The sequence below is a fragment of the Thunnus thynnus genome, chromosome 22, assembly GCF_963924715.1.
Source record: "Thunnus thynnus chromosome 22, fThuThy2.1, whole genome shotgun sequence".
Lineage (NCBI taxonomy): Eukaryota > Metazoa > Chordata > Actinopteri > Scombriformes > Scombridae > Thunnus > Thunnus thynnus.
Genome location: NC_089538.1, coordinates 2,370,681 through 2,396,312, shown reverse-complemented (window position 1 = coordinate 2,396,312; position 25,632 = coordinate 2,370,681). Strand labels below are relative to the sequence as shown.

General features: G+C 40.9%; 1 protein-coding gene across 2 annotated transcripts in view; it reads left to right on the top strand.

The window, feature by feature from the left end:
- Nucleotides 1-496: 496 nt before the first annotated feature.
- Nucleotides 497-25,632, top strand: part of lrch4 (leucine-rich repeats and calponin homology (CH) domain containing 4) — a 50,653-nt gene continuing 25,517 nt past the window's right edge. Inside the window, exon 1 of one of the 2 annotated variants that reach the window (XM_067580866.1) lies at nucleotides 497-906. In XM_067580866.1, the coding sequence (XP_067436967.1) occupies nucleotides 735-906 (172 nt within the window). In that variant the 5' untranslated portion in view covers nucleotides 497-734. The remainder of the gene's footprint in view (nucleotides 907-25,632) is intronic. The other variant, XM_067580867.1, reaches the window with a different exon arrangement.

The following is a 25,632-nucleotide window of genomic DNA, read 5'->3' as shown; positions in this document are numbered from 1 at the left end:
GTAAATGTCCTGGAAAATTATTAGGTAATCATGACCTGTGAAATAAAGGGTTACATTTTATTTCCCAACATAGGCCTATAGGTCTACATGCTCTCTCATAGCCCTCCTCCCTATTTGGACAGGAATAATGTTTTGGGGGACAAATAGGCCTGTTGGAGGCTCTACTATCTGATTTGAGTCATTGCCGAACAATAATGAATTTAGGAGCTGCTCTATGTAACAGAAGCATCACTCCCAGCAAAAGGCCAACAAAAGGCAAATGCACAAATTAAAAACGTCCAAGACTCTACAGTCTTGGATTGCATCAGGATTTTTTTTTATATCTGTTGTGCTTAAAAGAAGTCATGTACAAAGCTGTGATCACAAAGGTTGAATAGAGTGAACAAAGCTGGGATGGTTTTATTGTTCTTTGTGGCAAGGTTTGCGCTTTTATTTAGAGGGAAAAGCATAGTCTTCCTGTAACGCTGTTGCGACATTTGCGAGCTTGATGCAACTTCCTGAAAGATTGACAGCTTGCATCGCTCTCCTTTAGTAGTGGAGAGGGTAAGTCCCGTTGTGTGAGGGGAAGCAGTCACATCTCACATCGTTAAGTGATTTTTTCTCGGGTTTACTCGGTACTTTCAAAGAAGTTTACGGAAGGAGCGCTCAGTTGGGAGTTTATAAGGACCTACGGGGTATGAAAGTGGAGCGGACGCTTCCAACAAAGTAGAAGAGGAGGCGGACCTGTACGTTTGATGGCTGCTGGGGATGGAGCCCAGCTGCCGGCCACAGTAGCGGCCAGCCGCAGCGTGGAGAAAGCGCTGGAGGAAGCTGCCGCCAGCGGGGCTCTCAACCTGTCCAACCGAAAACTGAAGGAGTTTCCCCGTAGCGCCAAGAACTACGACTTGTCCGACATTACACATGCAGGTTGGTTTGCTTGTCGCTGTTTTCTTTAATTTTACAAAGCAGTACTAGCGAGCTAGCTGTTATTATGAGTCTCGCCTTTTGTTTTACCGCCACCTGCTTCTGTCTTCTACGATGAAAGCGCATCCTTCCGCAGCTCCGAGACATTAATAACCCTGAAGTTTCATTTTGTCCCAATGACTGTCACAACTGTAAACCTCCTCAAATATGAACTAGAACTTCTTCCTAATCATTAGCAGCCAACTTATACTTAGGTACATGTCTATTCCACCAAAGTGCTGCTGTTTCAACAAGAAGTCAATTTTTAAAACGGACTAAACGTTTTACCGTTAGTCTTCTTTCAACAAACTGTCGTATGAGCTCGGCGTTGTTGTTAGCATGCAGTGTGCACCGGTAATAGGTTTGTATATCTTGAAGTAAAACTCTTAACTTGGTGGACTATATCACAGTCGAGTTATTTTATGTGGTATTTACTTTCCCTGTAAGCAAAACCATATTAGGTTCCAGCTTTGTAAAAGAAGTTTGGAGTTTTGCTCTCTTAAAGTGGACTTCAAAGGAGAAAGGAGTAAAAAAACAAAGAAGCTAGTTCCTCTTCTTTAAGCCATCCTTCCAAACCTACTACATTGCCTCCTTTGTATTTAAGAACAGATCTTCTTTCACCGGATTTTGGGTGTTTCACAGGTTTAAATGTTGGGGCATTCCAACTGTAGGGTTGTTTTCCTGTTTGTCTGTTTTGAGCGTTGAGTCCATAGTGTGATAACATGCAGCCTGCTGGACTGTGTGTGTGTGTGTGTGAAGTGTGTGTGAAGAGACTGTCAGTGTCACTTCTCATTTAGCTAGACTGACTTCCACAGGAGAGGGCTGTTGCTAACGACAACAGACAGTAAAACTTAACCGTGAGGTAGGTATGGATGACACTGTGGATTAAAGGGAACTACCTTGGCCTCGCCTTGTTGAAAAGAGGATTACTCCATCCAGGTTTACTGAAATCAATCTAGCTACACTGCAATTTAAAGCAACACCCCATATCCTCTGCTGCTGCTGCTTTCTGTGCTCTGGTAATTATGACCATCTGCTCATAACAACCCAGGTCTAGGCCCCTGTGGGACAAGGAGGCCTTGAACACACGTAAACACGCACACAGACACCTGCCACTGGAGCAACCCAACCCTAATGACTATGGAAGTGATGAATATATCATATACCTATAATGCCACTTGATTAAGATGTGTTTATCCAAGTGTAGGAAAGTCATTAAAAAGTAGAGCTGCTCTCAAAGTTAGATTTAAGATATCCAGAGGAGAGAGGATTTAACAGCATGCCAGAGGTCCTGGAAAGGACTCTGCTTGGTTTTAGGGCTGAATGAGCAGGTTCTGGGAATCCTTGAGGAAGTCTTTAAGGTGTTCCATGTGTCTTGAGGAGGGTTTTGTTACTTTTAGAGGTCCATTAGGGGCTCATAGAGAGGTTGATGAACCTGCAGAAACGGGGGAGTTCTAGGGAGTCCTCAGAAAATTAAAAAACAGGTTACTTTCTCTTCTAATAAGTAATTAGTATGTTAGTTTTAATCTGTGTTATCTCCTCATAATGTAAGCAGTCTTGCTAATTCCTCAACAACAATATTTTGTCATGTGAACACAGATAGGTTCAACTGCAATAGAGCTTTGGCACAGTGGTCATTTTGCCTCATGAATTAAAATTAATGGCTGCATTCTGTTTAGGTGTGACAGTGCAAAGGCTCTGATATTGTGCATATTGGTCAAGTAGCAGTAACCATGGCGTGAAATTGAAGCCAATGTGGAAGTACCTTAAATCACAATCTCCAGGACTCGCACTGAGTCGGACTGTTGTTGCAATATTTCACTAAGTTTAATGTTACTTGATAAAGATACTTGCTGTGTTAGTACAATATAGCTACAGTGGCTAATGTTAGCTCAAGTGCCCAGTAAGCTAGCATTAGATTAGGTGTTTCCAGAGTGTGAAAGGCAACACCCCACACTCCTTATCTGGAAGGTCCTGGCTCCAAACGGAAAAGATGGCGCCGACCGTAAGCAGCAACTCTGGGCTCCAAACCGGCTCCGAACCTCCATACCTATTAGAAATGTGTCTGCTGCGTGGAGTTGGGGCTGAATGATTTCAGGAAAATATCAAAGTGCAATTTTTCTGACCAATATTGCTATTTAAATGTAATTAAAGTAGGGCTTCAACTAATGATTATTTTCATTACTGATTAATCTGTGGTGGATTAATGGACTAACAAAAAGTGATGTTATATTTTTTGATAACAGCCAAACAAAACTGTGCAAAGAGTGATTATTTTGACCAGGAAACAGCCAAAATTTCACTTTATTTGTCTGGCCAGCTCACGGGTTTAAGGTTCATAAGCTACAGTTGAGTACTTTAACCAGTAATAGTTGTCATTATACTTATATTAACTTTCACTTGCTACAGTTTAACTGTTTATTGTGTAAATTATTATTAAGGTCACAGCTTTCAGCCCTACGCTGAGTTTTGAAAACTTTCTAAGAGGGCTGTGGCTAACGATGATTCGCATTGTTAATTAATGGGACAATTACTTTTTCGATTGTTTGGTCTATAGAATATTTTGAACAAGATGTGTAACAAAATAAACTCAACTCAGTGGTAGGGGTGTATCAGTTAGTGTATTTGTCCTGAACCGTTCGGTACAGGAAGTTCGGTTCAGTATGCGACTGCGGTATGCTCTGTGTCCCAAACAATTACTGTCAAGCAGGTAGCATACTCATAGATGTATGGTAGCCGGCTTAGCCTAATTACCCTGGTTACCCATGCTCATGTAGTGTCGCTGCTGTCATTATTAATAAAATAAGTGCCATTATCCTCATATTTAAACGATGTTGCATCTCCCCGTTCCCCTCCCCTCTCTGTGACAGTCGCCTTTGAGTGAAGCTGTTTGGAACAACTAGAAACACATTTGATTTCCGATGTGGTCATGCGGTACGTTGTAAGGACCAGTTCTGAGTGACCATAAATTAGCATAAAACAGCTGTCAGCTGTTGTCTTGATTCCTTGCAAGAAACAGAAAGCTTGTTTTCCTTTTCCACCGCAGCGCAACTAAACTGTTTCACTAATAGTTTGGGACCAAAATATTATTTTCCACCTTTTTTTTCTTTTCTGAACTGTAGAGCTGTAGTCAACCAAAGAAAATGTTGGTCGGCTGAAATCGTACATAATCTTCAACTAATCGATTAGTCGCGGGGGGGTTGGATGTAACGGGGCAGATGCACAGTGAACTCAGCAGCCACACATTTCTCTGTTCTCTAGTTCTTTGTTTTGCGTCTTCAGGTTAGGCTAACCCATTGTTGCTAACTTTGCTAAACCCCTTAACTTTTCCAGTGAAGATATTATAATACACAATATTACTAATAGAGTTATGCTACCAATAGTTTCCTAGGCAACAACACAGAGGATGACTCACGCATTGGAACAGCGCTGCACAGAGGCTCCCAAACATTATTGATTTCTGAATGAATGGATATTTTTGGCATTAAAAAATATGTTTTGGGTCTGGTAGGGGTTCTCATTGTTACAATTATAGGAGAAACACTGATTCAGTAAATGTTCAGTACCTTCAGTAAACATTCAGTAAACGTTAAGTGTAGTTAGACCCAGCAGTCTCCGTTAGGTTGGGTGAGTTCAAAGGTGTGAAAACAACAAAAGGGTTTTGAATACACCCTTGTTTTCACAGGTAGGTTGTTAGTCTGTCCCTCTCACCACAGGAAATAATGGATTAATCCTGGAAAGCTGTTGATGTAGCACTGTTCTCCTAATGAAAGTAACACTGAGATTATTCGACCAATGAGAATTTAGTCAGACGAGAGCATTTTGTGTATCGTTACACCCCTATTCAAGTGGTCCACATACTTTGTGGGGCTTTTAACAACATCTCAGTTTTCAGAAGGTATTTAGTGTATCATCACAGAAGAAAACCAGCAAATAGTCACATTGGTTAAGCTGGAACCAGTGAATGTTTGGCCTTTCTTTGCCTCTAAAATGACTTCAAAGATCAACTGATTATCAAAATTGTTGCAGATCACATTTTTGTCAATCGATTAATTGACTGATTTTTTTCGAAAGGTGGCATCAATTAAATGTTTGGTGAGGTTTGTGATATTGTTTACTTATTTATTTGATATTTCGAACAACACACTGCCATAGTTTTTACTGCTATAACAAGTTAAAAGTCAAGAATTCTTGCTTTCAGTCGGCCACAGAATACCATGAATGAGTCTTTGAGATGTTTATTCCCGACAGAGACAGTCAGGACAGTTGATATACTCTCTAAGGAATATCATCACTAAATGTAACCACTGGGTTGTGTTGAATCTTGACTTCACCTCTAAATTGTGCAGGGCTGCTGCTGACATGACTGTCACTCACACTGGTTTGGCGGTGACTCAGTTGTTATTCATTCAGCTGTAATTTGAGGGTCGTGTTCCTCTATAGGTCCGATTGTAGACATTTGGTCTTGAATACATGTTTTTGCAGCACCTAAGACTATCTTTGTGCTGATGTCTAGTATTTGTGTGATGAGGTGCTCTCAGTTTCACTCAGATACCTGGTAGTTATGTCTGCTCAGTCAGACATTATATCAACTCTGTGATGCAGCGGCCCCTGGCTGAGAAGCCTCTGTGTGTGTGTGTGTGTGCGCGTGTGGTGACAGTCCACGCTGATTCACCAAACTGTCATGATGGTAGTCAGGTTTGGTCTTGCCAGGTTGGATTTAAACTAATCCCCTTGTCAAGTGAAGGACAGAGCGGGCTGAAGTATGATGTAATACAAGCACACTGTAAGCTCAACTCACAAGGTAAGTCAGATCTTAGTAAACTGCAGTTACACAGTGATACAAGTGTCTCTCAGTGTTAACGTGATCATATAATACAGACTTTCTTCTCCGTACTCAAAGCTCAGCAGTGAGTGTTGTTAGTCATGGTGAGGCCAAGAGATTGAAGGGAACAAAGAGCATTACATCATTCTAATACCTAATAAGCTTTAGCCAGCTAAGTAACAAAGAGGATAACAGTTTTTGAAATGAGAGAAGTACAGGAGAAAATTGCAGTAGTGGTAAACAACATCCTAGACCAAAGCAGCTAGACTTTAATCAAGCTTTAAAGAATTCAGGATCGGGTTAGGTTTAGGATTGTGATCATTTGAGCTGAGATTTTGATATTGTTTATGCCATGGAGGCTCTCCCTTTAACGGATAAGGCTGACAGTAATATATATTCGTGTAATTGTTGATAAATCCCATGAAAAAAATCAAAACCAATGATGTCAGTTTCTCAATACCTCTTGACTTCCCTACTCTTGTCTGTGGCACTGAAGATGTAAAGCTTCAAAAATGGGCCACACATAGATTTTATAAAGTACATTTCTAAAACAGCTGGTCACTGTAGTTTTTAACAAATGTTACTCAAACATGACGAAATAGTGCATTTGTTGGGGATTATTTTCAGGGGCGGACTAATACACACTAGATTCTCTACTTAGTATTTATGTTAGTAGAAGGGTGTGTGTGGAACTGAGTAAACTATCTTTTGTTAGTTCATTATTGGGTCTTTGCCAACATATAAGCTGGACAAGTGTTTGATTTGTCAGGTGTTTAATTTGCTGGATTAGCTAAAAACAGCTGTCAGCTTGTAAACTCATTTTCCAGGAAATAACTAAATTGTGATAATATATCATATAATATACACAATATAAAAGTATCTAATATACCATTACTGTTTATTATCACTGGTTTATAAATATTCACTAGTCTTTTAGCTCTGGTTTGGTCTCATTGATTTGAGTGTTGGACAGTTAGTGTATAGCTGGCTTGTCTGAGCTTGTTTGCTGGAATGGGCCGTCCAGCTTTTATATGGGGAGGACCACTGAGAACCATCACACTCCATGTCATCTGTGTGCAGGCTAGAGAAGCAGTACGCTGAGCTGAAAGCTGTGGAGAGCTGCAGAGTCGCTTGTTATTTCTCTGTGGGCTTGGAATTCCTACCAGCCCTCCTTACCAGCACATTACATCCAGTCATTGTCAAAAATGAGACTTAACGTCCTAAGAAAGCATCCTGCTGAATCTGTGTTCTTCTCTTTATTATGTAAGACACCAATGCTGGGCTGCCCACTTCATCTTTACACTTTTTCTTGCACGTTGTTGTATGTAAGAGGCAGCTCTTCATGTGTGTAGTGAGTTTGAGTGTGCAGGATTCTAGTGGAGCTGTTTTGTTTTATTGAAAGAGATGATGGTGGTTGAACTAGGATAAGACTGGGCTATGTTTATGATAACATCAGCCCCCCCTTCTTCCCCACTGGAGCAGCTTCCCTTAGGAAGGTCAAAGGTTCACACACACACACACACGCACACACACACACAAAGAAGGAGACTTGGCTTGCCTCTTGCAGTGTTTCCCGGTAGCCCAGAGCGGTTGAAGGGAACAAAGCCCAGCCATTGTATGTTGTGTGCACCTTGTGGACTCACAAGTCTGTGTTTTCTAGCGGTCTTTGATAAATATACACAGCCCACCCCTGGGCAAATGCTTTCATAATTGTAGGTTTTTGAAAGGATGATAATATCTGTGTTCCAGGATTGAGGCTGTCAGATAGATATGATGATGTCAATATTCTGCATCACACTTTCATATCAGATTGAATGAAAATGTACTTGTAACTAAGGGAAAGTGTGATTTATCTTTTTGAAATGAAAATCACATGCTTTTTGGCTCTAGATTTTAAGAGAAGCCTCTGCACAGATGCATTCATGTGCAGAGGAAAAATAACAGCGGAGAAACAATTCGACATACATTTCAATGAAATGAAGTCATCAGTTAGAGGAAGACAGTTTTCTCTTGTTGCTGACAGTCCTACAAAATCACTACAGCAATGAATGAAAACCTCTGTATCTTCATAAAGGTTGTATTTATTTCATTTTTCCTCTGAGTTTGCTGTGAAGCACTTGTTCCTGTCAGACTTCTTTCTGACATGAGAAGAGATGATCTCAACCTTCAAGAGCATTACAAAGATGGAGGTGCAAAACATTTACAATCAGGACCACACTGGGTCCTCCACAGTGACAGTATATCCGGTTTTGTAAAATTAGTGAAGGCTCCCTTGTTTACGAGTCATTTCCCAGTTGTAATTGCGACTCAGATATCCCAAAATTCAAATGTTTGATGACTTCTCCTGCAGTCAGGGGCTTTTACAAAAATTCATCTAATCAAATGTGACTTTGGGTGAATAGCTAGCCACACCCATCATAGTTACAGTTTGTGGGTTGCAGTAGCTAACAGAGCAATATGGAGAGAGAGGAAGAGATGTGTGTTTGGATATCAATGTGGTTTTGGTCTAATCATTCATCTCTCCTTCGTCCCCCTCCACAAATAAGATCCCACCACAGCTGAGCGCTCATGCCCCACAGCAGCAGCATCATAGCTACACTCTCAGCTGCTACATCAACACAAAACAACACAAGCTGAGGTGACTATCTAGTGTCGATAACGTTACACACACACACACACACTGACAGTATCTTCTGTTATTTCCCAAAGCTAGCAGGCTAACATTAGCAGGCGCATGAGCTACTTCTCCCTCCACTGGGTCGAGGCTCGAGCAACCTCCAGCACTTCTCTGCCCTAGAAACAGCGTGTCTCTTCCCCCATGAGCGAGGAGAGCGACGTGCTGCAGGTGCTTCTCTGTGGCTTGGTTACTCTTTCAAAGGGACTTACCCATAACTCTGATTGGCTGTCACTAACCCGGCCAATCAACTTGCCCTGCATAAACTTTTACTGGCGCCTCAGGCGGGGTTTGAATTTTGTACGTTCATCACTTGTCTGGTGAAAATTGTATTTGAACTTGAGCATTGTGTTCATGTTGTGGTTCAGACCTTGCTGCTCCTTGGATTTCAATTGCTTTTCTCATTTTTGATGGAGGTCCACTAAGTGAGCACTGTGCAGCTGTAGTATATAGAAAATAACAAAACATCAGTATTAAAGAACTAGGATTGTGTTTGTAATAACCCAGATATTGAATTCTTACTTTATTAAAAAAAAAAATCTTGTTGCAAAAGACGATTTAAGCGGAATTGAGTTTGCTCAGTAGCAGGAGAAATGGAAAGGATGGTGCATGGGCACAAAGTTAATAATATGACCTTTAATCTTGTATGACCTCTGGGGATGTGTGAGACAAGAGCTTGTTGTTGAGAGAGCAGGAGGGGAGCCGGTCAGCCAGCCAGCACACACACTCCATACCACAACTGAGAAGCCCGGCAGCTGACTTAGAGAAATAATGAATGAGCAAAGGAGGTGTGTGTGTGTGTGTGTGTGAGTGTGAGTGTGAGTGAGGGGGAGGGATATTTCCATGACATGTTCCTGTAAAGTGGCTTACAATGAGACCTGATGTTAGCCTTTTATCAAAAATCAACCCTGTCTGCTTTTTCTTCAGTGTGTTATTTAATAGATTTCATTTATAAAGGCTGAATTATTGTCAGTCAACACACCCCATTCTAAAAAAAAACAGTAAAGGTTGTTGGGCCAGTTCTACAAATGCAAGTGAAATACTGAAAGACTTCATGCCAGGATGTCTTTGGTGTGTGTTTGTGTTGTTTAGGTTGAGCAGTTTTAAGGGTGTGATGGTAGCTGTTATTGTCATTATCCAGCCTAAAGTCCTGTTTATTTTCTCCTGTCCTACTTTCAGGCACAGAAACAAAAAAGTCATTATGGCTTGAAAGGTGGCTCTGATAAAGTTTGTAGCTGTCTCTGTTTAGGAGGACAGCAGCTGTAGTGAGCTTACATCAGAATTCAGTGGTGGAGCAATTTCATGGTGAAAAAAGTATCATAATGTACATAAAGTTTTTTAAACTTTGGACAGAGCCAGGCCAGCTGTTTCCCCTCTGCTTACAGTTGTTATGCTAAGCTAGGCTAACCATGTCCTGACTCCAGCTCTGGGACTAAAATAACATTGTTGGACTCAGTTTAAAAAAAGATAAAAAGAAATTGATGCGGCAGAACCAGAGAAATTGTTTATTTATGTTGCGCATTCTTCTTTCATAACCTTTTGCCTTCATTACCAACAAATTGACTGCAGACAGTTCAGTCAGAGATTGTGTCGTGTTATGCTGATAGTGTCTAATGTAGCCTGGAGCTGCTAGTCTGCCTCCAGCTAACCTTTCTAACTCCGCTCCCCCAGATTAGTTTCATTTTCAAACTCGTAGTCTTCAGCCCCAACCGACGCTGACTGGAGTCTTACAGGGGGTTACGTGCCTGACTGTTTCTGGGCTGAGACCAGTAACTTCCTGGAGTGTTCACTGGTTGCCTGGCAGCTGTTACTGGAACAACCCATCACTGTACGTTACTAGTAAGAGACTTCAGTACTCCAATCAGAGCAGTTTTTCTTGTAGTGGCTGCCTCAAACTGCTTGTGTGAGAGAGATTGGGACCAAGAAATAAAATGCTACTTTTCATATAAGAAGATCACGTCATGGGTGTGTTTTTTATTTGATTTTTTGATTCACTATGTTACACAATAACAGATAGTGAAAACTCCCCACCCTCTTTAAACAAATGGGCTGGTTTAAGTGTGTTGCAGGGCTCTCTGGCTAAGCTGTTAGATACTACAGAAGTCTACTGTATGGAGGGGTTAATGGTCAGGTTGAGCAAGCCCTGATTTCAGCTCACTACACTGTGTATGTGTGTCTGAGCTCAACATATGGATCTAGCTCTCTCTCAGTTGTTTACATCTGCTCTGTGTCATTAAGCGAGACATGCACGTTGGCGCAGTGTGTGCGAGAGTGTGTTCACCCCCCCCCCCCCCCCCCCCCCGCGTGTTTTATTTCCTCTGTGCTGCGGATGTGGGCTGCCAGTTCACTCAGTCTTCACTTCTGCTTTGTCTGTCTTCTTCTCCTAGTCCGCACTGATTGCCTCACACTTTCTGTCAGCCAACATGTTTCCATCCAACCGTCAAGCCAATTTTAAAGGACTTTTGTCGTAAATGTCACAGAAAATAAGATGCCAGATGGATCTGTTTCTGTCCGTTGGACTGAACCGAATAGTCAACTCCCTCAGAAAAGATATTCATGAGAAAACTGGAAGGAGTCTTTCATGAACTGATAAATACTGGACCTAGTGTCGGCTAATGAATGCCATGGCTTGTGTAATTATAAAAAGAAGTTCCCCTCTTGTAGCACAGAGTAGCGTGCACATCTTCATGCATTGTTGCATTAACAGGGACCAGAAGTACTTTATTCATCCCCAACAGAGGGTCAAAAAAGGCTGCGTTATACTAAACCATTTTGTCATGCTGTAATTAACAGTATTTTTAGTTGCATGTCTAAATGTTTGTCTCTTTCTGTGTGAGACCTGCACAGCAGCTGGTGGGGGGTGGGGGTCCCTCTTCAGTCCCATGGGAGGTAACCAGAGAAAAGGCAGAGACACAGAGAGGGAGGCTGTGGGACAAAACTACTAGCCTGCCAAAAAACATATACTGTGCCATACATAGTCTGGCTCTAGAGCCTGTGTGTGTGTGTGTGTGTGTGTGTGTCAGGGCAAGAACTCCTCCATGGTTGCCATAGCCATTGTTCCCTAGGTACTGAGTCTGGATGAGGACAGCATGGTAACTGGATGTCAGCAGGTATCAGCTGAGGCTTACCACTCAAGGCAGTTGGATTTGCGAGATCACACAAGAATCTATCGTGTCAGGCCTCAAGATATAAGCTTGTGTCCGAACCACTAGTGGTTCAGACCAGCGTGACCAGCGTCCTATGAGGATTCTTGCATGATCTCTTGATCTCACGAATCCAGCTGCCTCACAAGGTAAAATGGTGATAGACTGTGATAGACAGATGGTTTGTCCTTTTCCACAGTTCTCAAGGTTAGGTTGAGACAGTCACACAGAAAAAGCTGTGAGCTGTATTCTGTCAGTGCCCTCTGGGCATTTTCAGTTTTTCATGTGGAGATGGGAACTTCCATCATATCTTACACTTGAACATTTGAGAGTGAGACTGCATTCACAAGCTAACTTCTGAATAGAGAAGTCTTTTTTTCTTGCCTTAATGGCTGGATTTTTTTTTTTTTAATTTAACTGCGTTCAGTTTTAAAGCTGTAAATTCCAACTGGTCTGGCCTTGGGGTCCACTTCTGATTCATTTAGTTATAGTCCAAACCTCAGCTCACTTAACACCCAATCTATTTTATTCCCATCCATACTCTGAACCACTTATCTTTTATGTTCATGGCTGTGGAGAGCTGGAGTCTAACCCATTAAAAACATTTACAACTATTTCAGGCTTACTCAGGATTTTGAAATTGTTTTCACAGCGTAACATGTCAAGGTTTTTTGTCCCCAATCCAAGTCCTTTAATACAGGGTATCTGCCGATAGTCCGATCCAATACTTATCAATATCTACAGTACCAGTCAAAAGTTTGGACACACTTTCCCATTCAACTGAATGGAAAAGTGTGCACACTATATTTTTCACAAGCTACTTGATCCAAATACTGATGGTTCTGGTTCAGAACTATAAAGTTGATTAGCTTAAAGTATTGATATATGATATGAATGAAAGTTTAACTTGGATAAAGTGACTGCTGAAATTGATGTGAAGCAATGAGCTAAAGATGTATCACTCTGTTGGAGTTGTTGGGACTACAGAAATACCTTATAAGTGATCTGGCTGAGTACAAACATTGACTTGCTGAGAGCAAGGGCAGCGAAGTATCATTTTGGTCTGTCATGTTACTCAAGGAATTCATGTTAATTGGTGACAACTGATGTGATCTGCCGCCATGAGATTTCAACCAGTGAAAGTGGCAGTCAGTGCCGGCTAAAAGTGAGAAGCTGGTACCTGGATGTTCTGTACGCTGATCTTTGCTAATGAGAAATAGAGTAGAGATAACACATTTGTTAGCGTCAGAGCTCAAGGAAACTGTAGTGACACAAGTGACTGAGTTCTGACACCTTGTTTCAGAACTCAGTCACTTGTAACACTGAGCCCCAATCATTTTTAACATTCACACACTAATTTTCACTTGTAAATGAAGCAAATTGCCCAGCTGTCTTCAAGGACAGCAGTGCTGCAACACTGGCAGGCTGAGGTGAACAAAACAATTGAGAACAGTCAAGAAAGGATTGGATTTTGATCAGATTTCTTTTAGCTGATGCCAATCCATTAACATATGTTCCAATTGACCCAGATAGTGATCCCTAGGGTTGTCTTGAGACATCTCTTGCAAGTAATCCTAATAATAAGTCACTCAGTTTGCTCTTTCATGTTGATATGGCATCTGTCTGGAAGCTCAAGTAACTGGCATCTGTAAAAAGCTACTGCAGACGTTGACAATGCAGCTGGTAATACAACCAAGCAACACCCTCTTGCTTTCAACTTGGGTTTATTAGACAGTAGTAGAGATATATTGGACAACAGATGACTAAACTAAAGGTTCAGGGTAGATTTAAAACCAGGATATCAGGGTTGTATGTCAGGGTCTCTACTATCTTTATGTTCTTTATGTGTTGTGTTGTTGCACTAGTTTCCTCCAGGCTCACCAGGCAGTCATTAGTTAATGGGCCTTAGCCCCATTCCTCCTGGCTCTGTGTTTGTCCTGCAACACAATGTAACACCATAAGAGTGTGTGTGTAAATAATCTTATGGTGTGGAGTGGACTGCCTGGTGAATAATGAAAGCCCAGGCCCTGTATGTCTTATGTAACCAAGCTGATCCATTAACTCCTGCAGTGTTTGGTGTCCAGATGGCTGATTCACTGAGGAAGTTGGTACATGAGAGAGAGAGAAGGCATGGGGCCTTGGACGGAGTGAATGTTAAGATTTGTGTGTGCTTGAAATGCTTGCAGCCAGGCATAGTGATGTGGGATAAACCCACTTTCACTGTGAGTGGGTCAACATGGGTCATCCACCATAGAGTTATTATAGGTTAGCCTCAGAACATGATGGTATAGTGAAAGTTGATCTCTTAACTTTTCATAAGGATACCAAATACAGGAAGTCCAGAGACCATTTTTAATAAACTTAAAGACGACAGTTTGTAACAAGGTAAGGTTTAATTCTTCCATTGAGCAGCGACATGTGAGGAACTGCAGTTGCAGACTGAGATCTTGTGGAAACTGTGATGACCAGGGATTAACCCACGACAGCAGTCTTGTGTAAATGGGTCAAATGAGAGTCGAATGCATGTTCATTATCCTGCATTTAATTTGTTGTCTGAGTGTGGAAGTTTGACTTTAGCTTCTAGCTCTTTTAGACACAAATTCTGTTCTTTTTAGATCACAACAATGCTTGAGCATGGCTGAAGTGTGAAAGTTGTGGCATTCCCTCATTAACTTGATTTAAGTACTGCCCTCGACACTGTGTAATATAATATGCTACTTGATGGACTGAGGCTAGCTAGGTGTCAGTGGTTCTGCTCTTAAATGGTTTGTCTCTTTTAACAAAGATTTTTCTGTCACTATGTATTCCTTTTCTGTCCATCCAGTTTCTCTGGTGTTCCCCAAGGCTCCAACCTTGGTCCTTTACCGTTTTCTGTTCATGTTACCCTCAGCTCATTATCAGCTGGCATAATATTTCCTACCATTTTTATACAGATGACACCCAGTTATATCTTCTATCAATTCTTCATGACAAAGAGATAGATGTTGACGAAACAGATATTAATCATAGCTCCTATTCTGTTGTAGTGTTATGCATTTTAACTCATGTCTTTGTTTTAACAGTCACATCACAAAACTGAGCCAGTCATACTTCCCTCAGCTGAGAAACACTGTGTGAAGTAGTGATATACCGATGCCTTTGCAACTTCCTGGTTAGGTTCAAAGAAACTATAAAAGAAGGAAGGGTCATTACATCACATTGAATGCACATTGGTGTCACACTTGAAAGCTAGTGTAATGGTGAATGGGCAGACCACTCCTTAATCTCTACTCTCTCAGTTTCACAGGTTATCAATCTGGGTAATGGAGGCGCTGCTGTTTTGTTGTGTTGTTATTTAGCTAATGTTTCATGTGTTTTTCAAGGTGCATTTCGTTTGATTTGTTTGTTAATCCAGTAACTTCTGCTAGATTTATGCATATGTGATTGGGGTTAGTAACAGAGTAAGGTTACTGAATTTGCTAAACTGTGATAATACATAAAAACTACATTAACTCTGAGCCTGTTAATATTATGTAATGTTTACAGTTTTTGATATGGTGACCAGGTGGACAGCAGGGTTTATTTATAACCTAATCTAATTCAATCTGTTATCAAATACCAGCCTTCCAGGGGTTATACTGGAATTGCACACATAGTTCATTTTCTTTTCCGTGGTATTAACTGGTTTTGGCAATTTGGCGGTTGCCGTGACAACTGGAGCACGTTTATGTTTCTACCTCCTGCTTCATCTATTTGCATGTTTATCACTTTAATCTGTTGCTCTCAGAGTTGGAGAAAACATCATTTCTGCCTTCAGCACATTTTGGAAACTGTGTGCCTGAGTGTGTTTATAGTGTATTTCCCCTTTTGCATGACCACGCTGAGCTTTGCATACAAGAGCTAAATCAAAACCGCAGTCTGCAGGAGGGACAGAAGAGTGAGGAGGAGGTGGAGAGAAGCAAGGGTGAAAGATGGAGCGGGAGAGGAGAGGGTGTAGGAGGAAGGATACAGACTGAGGGGAGGGCAAGTGAATCAGGTCTGACTTAATTTGCCAAGTACAATACATCTAAAAGGGAGAGTTACTCCCTATCATCTGCTGTAGCCTGATGATTAATCTCTCAGGGAGTGTCTAACACAACCATCTTTCCTCTGAATTTTGGTTTTCTACTCATTTGACCTTCTGTGAGAAGCAAAAACATCCCTTCTTGTTCTCTTTTTAGCCTGTTTTTTCCAGCATCACACTCTCTTCTCACTCTAAGGCTCTTTCTCTCTGTTAAGAGTATGATTGAAACTAAAGGTGATGCAAATAAACATGTACAGTACAGAGACAAGTTTAACTGTGGGAATCTGCTACTGTAGCTCTATCAAAAGTGAAAGAAATGGCCTTCCGACAAATTCAAAACAGTCTTATTATCATGTTGTATCTTGTTTTGTAGCTGAGTCACTTGGGTTGTGGTTAGTCACAACAGTGTGTGTGCAGACCTGACAACAATACAGGACACCATGTACAATGTAGTTCAAGAAATGTCTTGAAGGCATACTCCCAATGCCTTGTCATGTGTATTTATTGTTCATAAAACAGCTGTTGACTTATGGGAAGGTGATCTTTTTTTCACTTTTCACAGAGCTAAGCTAGAAGTTTCCCCCAGCTGTCCAGTGTTTGCGCTAAGCTAGGCTAAGCATGTGTGAACTGCTAAAAATATGAACTCAGGCTTCACTTACTTTCTCTTCCCTAAGCTTTTGACTGTGTCTCATGGCCGTCTTCAGTGAATGGAACCTAAACTTTGGTCATGTGATGTTAGTTTTGGTGTGGTGTTCACTGACAGCTCATGTTGTCCGTTTCTGATGTTCATTCACACTGTATCCCAATTCATACTACATACTAATTGTATGTAATTGTCTTATCTCACACTATTGTTGCAGTTAGCATGCAAGAACTGAGCAAACTTAACCACTCAGCAAACTAACAGGAAATGATACCGATACTTGTCATTTAAAGTGCAACTTTGACACTCACAATTCATTTTTTTCCATCTATGAGCAGCTCCTCCATTTCCTCAATGCAGTGCATTCTGGGACAATAGTGTCCATCAACAACACACTCAAAAATGAAGCATTTTAGTCTGCATACTGACTATGTTTTGAGTATTTTTTTTTATTTTGTCACTCTTCTAGTGTGAACACTACATGTTAACCTCTTTTGAATTAGTATGGCTGTCCCATGTGATGTCATAGTGATATCATCAACCTGTCCACTCCATGGTGGGGCTCTGTCTTTAGGGTGTACCAGCAGGTGTTGAATAGCTTGTACTAAGTGTTTGAAGACTCTGGTTAGATGTTCCGACAGTCTAGCCACACAAGGGAGTCCCACAGGGAAGCTACCTAGTGAACCTTAAGTTTAGAATATTTTTATCACAGATACAGTATCTGATATGCATGATTGTATACTGGTTGAAAGTGCTGAAAGATATCAAAGACAGTGTTGATTGGGATCATATTGGGAGTTTGACAGTCGAGGATATAAGAGTTAGATTGTGATAATAAAAGTGTTATCTCTGGCTGATTGAATGTCTGTCAAATGTCTGGCCTTGTTTTGAATGTGAAGTCAGTAGCATTACATAGCACCAGTCACAGCACATCTCCATCTCTTACTCAACTACACAACATCATGTAGTGCTCTCCATTGTCACTATCAGGCCTAGTCATGCATCAGTCACACACACACACACACCCACAAACTCACACTCACACAATAGAGCTGTGGTGTTCAGCTTCTGTCTACGGTGCTTCTTCTCAATTCGCTGTATCTAACACTGTAACAGGAATCATCACCGCCACATCCTGTCTTACAGCAGGGCGGACTTGCGTTGTCATTAGCAACGTTGTGAAATAAACCCAAACAAGCATCAGATCGGATAGCAGTCTCCAGTGCTTTGCTAGTATTTTATATAAGCCAGGGTAAGAGTGAGATGTGGCGGGAAGGTACAGGATGCTGATTTGAAAGTGGTGACAGTGTCAAGCCTAAAATGTTTTGAATAACCTGTTAAATCGTGGATTAGGTAATTGATTGCTCTGTAACTTGTATCTAAATTTTGGAGAAGAGATAGATAATATCTCTGGATATATGAACCAACATAACCTTCTATTTAAGTGATGTGAGTCCTTCCTTCTGCCTCAGACTTCTCAATGGTCGAGGTAGTAGAGGAACAGGCACTTGACATTTTTGGCCAACAAACCTGGTATTTACTTTCATTACCTGATCTGCTCTCTTTGTTATGCTGTTATTACAGCCATGTCTGGTCTGCTAAAACATAAACATGAAATAAAAGACCAACTGAATGAACTGCATAACAAATTTTTGAATCAGATTTTTCCACTTTCTCTTCTTTTCTCTGTCACTGTGTAACTGTTATTTACTGCCCGCCCACACAGATATCACACCTACTCTTCAACCAATCGATTGGTTGATGGGGGAAAAACATCAAAAGCTATTTGCAGGGTTATTTAATCGTTTTAACCTAATTATTTTATACTGAGATGATAACAATAGACTGAGAGCCATCAATGTTATTTGTAGCACAATACAGCGTATCACAGAGAAAGGTCATTGTAAGAGCAAGATGTCAATAATGATTGAACAGGACTTTGGCTTGTATTTAGTTTTTGGTCAAACAACCTCACACTGGTTTATTGTTGAAATCATGCATTTGTGGGGCTTGTGTATACATTTATTTTCATTTATTTTTCATGCAATGAAATCTTCCCCCGAATCGACATACGGTTGCAATTCCTACATCGCAGCTGATTATGAGCAGCGGTGATCAGAGCCTGTGTTGTGGGCGAGTTATTCTCCACACAACAAAAAAAATGTTCCGTCTTTATGTAGACCTCTTTTTATGCACTAAATAATAAGCATTTGCATTGTTGACTGTGGCTACAGGTTAGCTATTTGCATTTGAGTCCAGCCACAGGTGTTTCCCAGCAGTCCGTGCAGCTCTTGTGGACTGAAGCCAGTGAAGAGCTGCCCTTTTTTCGTTGAGTCACTCCTCTCGGGGGTTTAGTTATCTTGGCATCCTCGTGGTCGGCCTCTGTTTTGCTTTCATCCTCTTTCTGGCTGCTCCTCAACTCTTTTGTCCTGTTACTCATTCACTCCACCCCTTCTTCTCTACTATTTTTTTGGAGGGGGGGGGAACCTCGCCTCCTTTCTTCACAAGGTGATATGAGTTTCATTTTGTGAAGACACAAACACACACCTCTGCACACACTGAGAGGCCCGGGGTCCCTCTTTTCTTCTATGTCCTTGTCATGCTGAGGGCGGGGGGGGGTGAGGTTTCTTGGCTGAGTGGCATGGAATAAATTTCCAAGCTTTAGAAAAGAACATCGTCGGTGCTTCATCAGCACCCCAAAGCTCATTTACTCTTTTTTTTACATTGTCCTCCACTGAAGAATATACCCTGTTTATACCTTAATCCTGTTCTTTAGAGCTCAGTCACAGCTCTAGAGTAGGTGAGGCACCCAGAAACCTGATATCTACTTATTTGTGAAGGTATGTGTTGGGTTAGCGTGACAAGACACAGGGGAACACAGGAGATGGAAAGATAACAGAGACATCTCACTGTTTTACACAATCACTGCAGTAAATAGTGTGTTAGGATTACAGTTTCTCTGTTTGTTGGGTTAGAGGTTAGGGTTAGCTAACAATTGTTTTTATCATCCATTAATCTGCAGATCATTGTGGTATTTTTGCTGGAAAAATGACTAAAAGGATGATTCGATAAACAAAATAGTTGCTGATTATTTTTTTGTTGATTAATTGACTTCACATGTCATCATAGTTGAAACAAAGTGAACTTTGAGTGTAGCGGAGAGGCGTGCAACGCTCGAAGTAGCAAAGCAGCTGCTAGTTGCTGCTGTCATGTGGAGAGAGCTTCAGAGCTGCAACCATGAGTTGATTCATTGATTAGTCGATCGACTGAAAATTTATCTGCAACAATTTTGATAATCACATAATTGTTCCTGTCATTTTTTTTTTTTTTTTTTAAGGAAAAATATCAAATATTTGCTGATTGCAGCTTCTCGAGGGTGAGGATTTGATGCTTTTATGTATCATACATGATAGTGAATCAGTTGTCTTTGGGTTTTGGACTGTTGATCAGACAAAACAAGACATTTGAAGAGGTCACCTTAAGAAATTATAACAGGCATTTCTCTCTATTTCTGAAATTTTATAGACTAAATGATTATAAGAGAGAATAACAGACAGATTAAACAGTATAGAAAACAATAGTCAGTTGCAGCTGTGGAGATCTCCTGTCATTTGGCCAGTCACTGTGTAAAGTGGGTGTTCTTGTTAGATTAGTTTCAGAAAGTTACAGAAATTGTTTGACGCACTGCTTCCTCACAAACCGGAGGGTGTGGCTCACACTTTGTTCAACAATCTGACAAGCATGTTTGAAGCACACTGATGCCTAAAGACGGACGGACGTTGGACTAATGAAAGCTGATGTTTGTTTCTGGATCAGTGTGATTTGTGAGCTCAGAGCTTGTCCTGACTAGAAGCACAATTTATCCTTATTAGTAATGTCATGTGTGACTTTGTTTTCCACTTCATGCTGGTGAGCTGTTGATGACACACCCGATCACAAACAACACCTGAGTTTCACTATGGTAACAAGAATTTGACTGCTATGGTTTTGTCAAGGTCAATATCAGCCCCAATAACTAATCAGACAGCATGACACCATGTGAGGAAGATTCAAGCTTCTCATGCTGCTGTCACTTCACAGCACCAGTCTACAGGTTGTCTTTTAAGACTTGACTGTAAAAGTGTCTAACCAAGCTTGTGTAGTATACTTCTTTATGTAGTTTGTTGTATAGTTCAGTTGTAAAAATGAAACAGCAGAGTAAAGTCTTGTGTGGTTGTCAGTTAGATCACACAGGGCGTCACTGAGGCTCTGTGTAATCCAACTGACAATCTGTAATATGACACTGTTGTTGTCTGTATTTCCTTTGTTTTTACAGTGAATTTGCCAACCCGTTTTGATGCTCTGATAGGGCCTTCCTTGCGATAAGAGTCTTTGGGATTTAGAGGCCGCTGCTTACCAGCACTGTTGTTAAGATCTACAGGTCAATGGGTCAGCAGTGATGTAAGTGTCTGAAGCGGATCCTCCTCCATCGCCGGCTGACCTGTAATTAGACACAGTGCTCTGCTCTGACAGACCGACGCTGCGCTCTCTGCTGATCCTTTGAAATCCTCTGACACTGGTTGTAAGCTGTGTGATCTGGCCTCACAGGTACACTTTTATAAAGTGTTTGCATGCAGGGCTCATCATACACATCAGACTCCTGCTCAACTGCTGTGTGCGTGTGTGTGTGTGTGTGTGTGTGTTGAAACTTTTTAATCGTGTTTCACTTCTGGCCACACCCCAAGCAATGATTTCATAGCAGGTGTTTTGCATTAGCTGTCAAAGAGGATCCACGTGTAGAAGCAGCTAGCGTTCACTGGAACTCGCCGGGGTTCGTGGTGCTAACCCGGCAACCAAAACTGTTGCAGATGCACAAACATCAACAAAACAATGGTGACAACTAAGGTGACGTTAAAGACGGTTCACTAGAGCGTTCTAAAAGCCCCACATAGGCTTACACATTTACACGTTTACACATGCTGTGCCTCGCATGGACCTACTTTGCTCTTGTGTTGTCTTTTTTTTTTTTCAAGCCCTCTCTTCTCTCCAGGCTAATGATAGGTGACCCTGTTTTTTAAGCTTGTCACAAAATCTGCATGGTCACCATGGTAACTGAACAAGGGTCAATCCAGGTCAGCAGAATCCTTGAAGTGGCTAATATGGATTAATCCTTTCAGATGGGACGTGGTTTGTGTTACAACAAACACTGTGGTAGATAGTTTGATCTAATGTGTTCTGACTGGGCCTGAAAACTCAGTGGAGACAAGAGAGTAACTTAACAAAGAGACTCAACTGTTAGTTTCACTTTGTTCATTCAGCTTAATGTCATTTTCAGTCGACACAGAAGCTGTAGTGTTTACTAGGAGCTATTCACTTCATGTTTCCTTAAGATGATCAATCAAAGAAATGCCAATTTAAGATTTACTTTCAACTAGGGCTGCAACTAACCATTATTTTTGTTATCGATTAATCTGTTGATTGATTAGTTGTTTGGTCTATAAAATGTATCTCGACCAACAGTCCAAACCCCAAAGATGTTCAGTTTACTGTCATAGAGAACTGAAGAAACCAGAAATTATTCACATTTGAGAAGCTGGAACCAGAGAATTTTGGCTTTTTTTTCCTTAGAAAATGACTCAAAACAATTATCAAAATAGTTGCTGATTCATTTTCTGATAACAGATTAATTGAGTAATAATTCATCATCATTGCAGCTCTACTTACAGCAACTTGGATAGCTGCGTCAATCCAAGCTAGCTGATTTTGTACATTTAACGTATTCATTGTTCATTTGACTTTTTGTATTTTCTAAACTTTAATGGTTAGAATGTTATTGATCACCTTTGTGGCAGACACAGATGAAGCACATTGCTTGAAATGTCTGTCACAGTTTTCATCAGCAGATGAAGTCTGCCACTGATGAAACTCTGGTGCTCAGTTCACTACTTTTTTGATACTTGTGTGGACACATTTTTCTAGACTATAATTACTTAATTTAATCACATAAGTCAAATGTATGTAGCTAATTGTTTTGACTGCTTAAATTGTCCAAAAAAATGATTTGGCCATAGATTCAGCATCTCACAAGTAGCTAATATAATGTATTTGTCCCATCTCCCAACCACATCAAGTATTGAGACTCCACACCCAACCCTGTACCTGAAGTCTGTACCTGATGTGAGATACCATGTGTCTTTTAGCTCCATGGCTGTATGGTGTTGTGTTTGCAGCAGTTAGTTCCTGCCAGATAATATGAAATGTGAGCAGTGAAGCCAAATCCAATCACAGTCACTGATGACACATTTGACACTTGACTATAATGCCAGGGCCAGCGTGATTCAGCTCTTTAACAGGAAGGATTGTATTAGTTGCCATCATGACACTCTAGCCCTCCTCCTCCTCCTCCTCCTCTTCTTCTTCATGGGACTTTGTTGAACCATGCTGAGCTGACAGAGCTGGCTCTGGACCTCAGAGCATGTCTGTTTAAAGCCAGCGTCCTGCTGTCTGAACCGTGGCAGGCCAGTGACAGACTGGACATTTCACTGCCTCTCTGTGCCATTCCACAGCACATGCTTTCCCCGTGATGCCCATAGTGAGTCAGTCTGGCTTTGTTACAACAACTACCAGGACATTTGGGCAGAAATGCCTCCTGGGAAAAGCAAGAGAGTAGGGAATGCTGTGTGAGATTTATCAGCTGTTAGAGTGTGTGTGTGTGTGTGTTTTGTATGTAATCGTGTATTTTTGTACTTAACAGTACCAAATATGGTCCAGCTCTGTGTTAGTGCTTGTAAAAAAGTGAAGATAAGAAAGGGAATAGTCTAGTTTAAGGGGTAATGTTCAGGAATAAATGTAGTCATTGCAAGGTGCTCATAATAGTTAAAATATGTCTGTACATGCACAGACATGAAGGTCTTTTATTTTTGCAGTAGATTAAGTTTCAAACCATCACACTTCCCTGTCAGAGCAAACTGGTTATCTTTTGCAACGACGGATACAGAGACGAGACAACCTCTCCATCCCCCAGAGCAGACACACAAAACACTCTGCTGCTTCCACCCCCACCTATTGTTCAGACAGCCCCCCTCTAGCTATGGGACAGTGAAGACGGAGCGGGAGAGATCAGGCTTGTAATACTACTGTACACTATCTATCCACTCTCACATTTACTGTATGTATAGAGACACAGTCATACACGGCAGCACGCTGCTGTGTTTATTAAGGACATGTGAAGATGCCCTGACCATCAAACAACTGCTCTGATTTCTTTGTTTACTCTGTGATGTATGGACAACAGTGGTTAGTACTAAAGTATGGATCCTGTCTGCTTAATCAAACAGTTATTTCCTTTATTTACTTTCTTATTCTGTCAATTTATCTATTAGCTATTTTTAGAGATTAAAAATAGGCTGATTTTTTTTTTCTTTATTTTGTTAAATTGGTCAATATTTCTTTTTAGCTTGATGGATAAAGACTTAATATAAAAGATGTTTTATTCTTAATAAAGTCTTTATTAAGCTTAGTGAAACCTGTATAATATTTGATCTAAAGACAGATAATGAGCAGAAAGTAAATGTAAGCAATGTAATGTTGGACAGAAACTCACCCCAGAAATCACCATACTAAAAAGCAATAATGGATAAAACAGTCACACATGACCTCAGCTGTACAATAAAGATGTAAACAGTGAGTCTGTCATATAAATGAATGTCACAGATGGCTTGATAACAACGGGATACGGTCCATTCAAACTGTATAGCAGCCAAAAGTCTTTGATTATTTTCACATTTCCTTCTTTCTGCATCTCAAGTCTTGTGTAAATGACAATAAAAAGTCCTATATGAGCCCAAACAAAGAGAGGAACTGCCTCCTCCTCCTCCTCCTCCTCCAGCCCTGCTGCTCACAAAGCCGATCAATAAACAGCCATTGGGCTGTCTGCCATTGACAGACTTCTGTCTCATCCTGCTGCCAGTGAAAGCTCACTGCTAATGGTGCTTTTTGGAATCACTGCAGCTCTATAGACAATCTACTGATGTTTGATTGTGTCTGCTGCATGCTCACGTTTCTTTTACCTCACACACAGCCTGATGGAGAGTTGAAGTGATGCAGATATTTGTGCAGAGAGGAGGGTGTGATGAAGACAGGGTTAGCACTGAGCAGGCATCAGCTACATGGAGGTTCAGGGAAGAGAAGACATACATGGAAGGTGGAAGAAATTTGAGGGAGAGGGTGTAAGAAAATAAGAACATAGAAAGATATAGAGAGAACTTTAGAAGATAGAATGATGTAACCAGGTTAAATCATCATTTTGGAGCATTGGAGTTGATTCTGCAAATGATAGTTTCCCAACATAGAAGACTATTTAGAGCTTTGGGAGCACATTGCATTTACAAAAGAACAAAGTTCCCTCCCAACCACACCTTTCATGATTTCACAATTATGAGAAAAGCATCTTCAAATTGGACAAGTTTATTCAAACAGGGGAAGTCATGATGTCATTCATGGGTGTGTAGCACAATGTGTTTTTCACATTTATGAGCGGTATGTTCCTTGATTTATTGTGTTTGCATATATATCAGCTGATAAGAAGATAGGCTGGCTGTACACTATCTGGTTCTCAGCCCACTGGAGTGGGAAATTAAAAATAAGTCAAGAAGGGACTTGGTTATGGAAAGTCATGAAATGTTTGTGCATAAGGCCGTGATGGGCAAGTCTCATTGTAATTCTTAACTGTAATTAGCATTGACTGGTATTATTATATGTATCCTTCAAGGTGGATGAAAATGGCCTACATACCACAACTGTGGAAACACAAGTGGAAAGCAGCCAATAGTGGCTATTTTTGGAAACACTCACCCAGTTTGGTCAGAAGTGGACGAGTGTCGGCCTCTCCAGAATTCTGTCACAGCACTGTGGGTTCTCTGCTCCGACATGTTTGTTCGTTTTAGGCTGCTGGTTTTGGAAAGTAGCGGGAGATGCTTCCATATGGCACAAAGAAACATCAAACATCAAACCAAAGTATGAATTTGATTGAAAGCACGCAGTAAGTCATTGTTTATGTGCTTTATTGTATAAAACAGAGCTGTCTTCACAGGTTAAAGGGACATTTCACAGATTTTACACAACTCAGCCTGTGAGAATAAAGTCTGTGGCTCTGCAGGAGCTTTTATTTTAGTGGAAAAAATACCCTGGAAATAAATTTATAACACAAGACCTGCATTACAAACTGGGGCATGGAGTCTGACAGACATGTGAATTCTAATAAAAGATAACTTTTTTCTAGGTTTGCTTTCCCATTCATTTGTTTCTTGGTTTGGAAATGTTTGCTTTTAACTGCATTTTTTTGTAAAAATGGTTTATTTATTATGACATTTTTTTGGTGGAAGC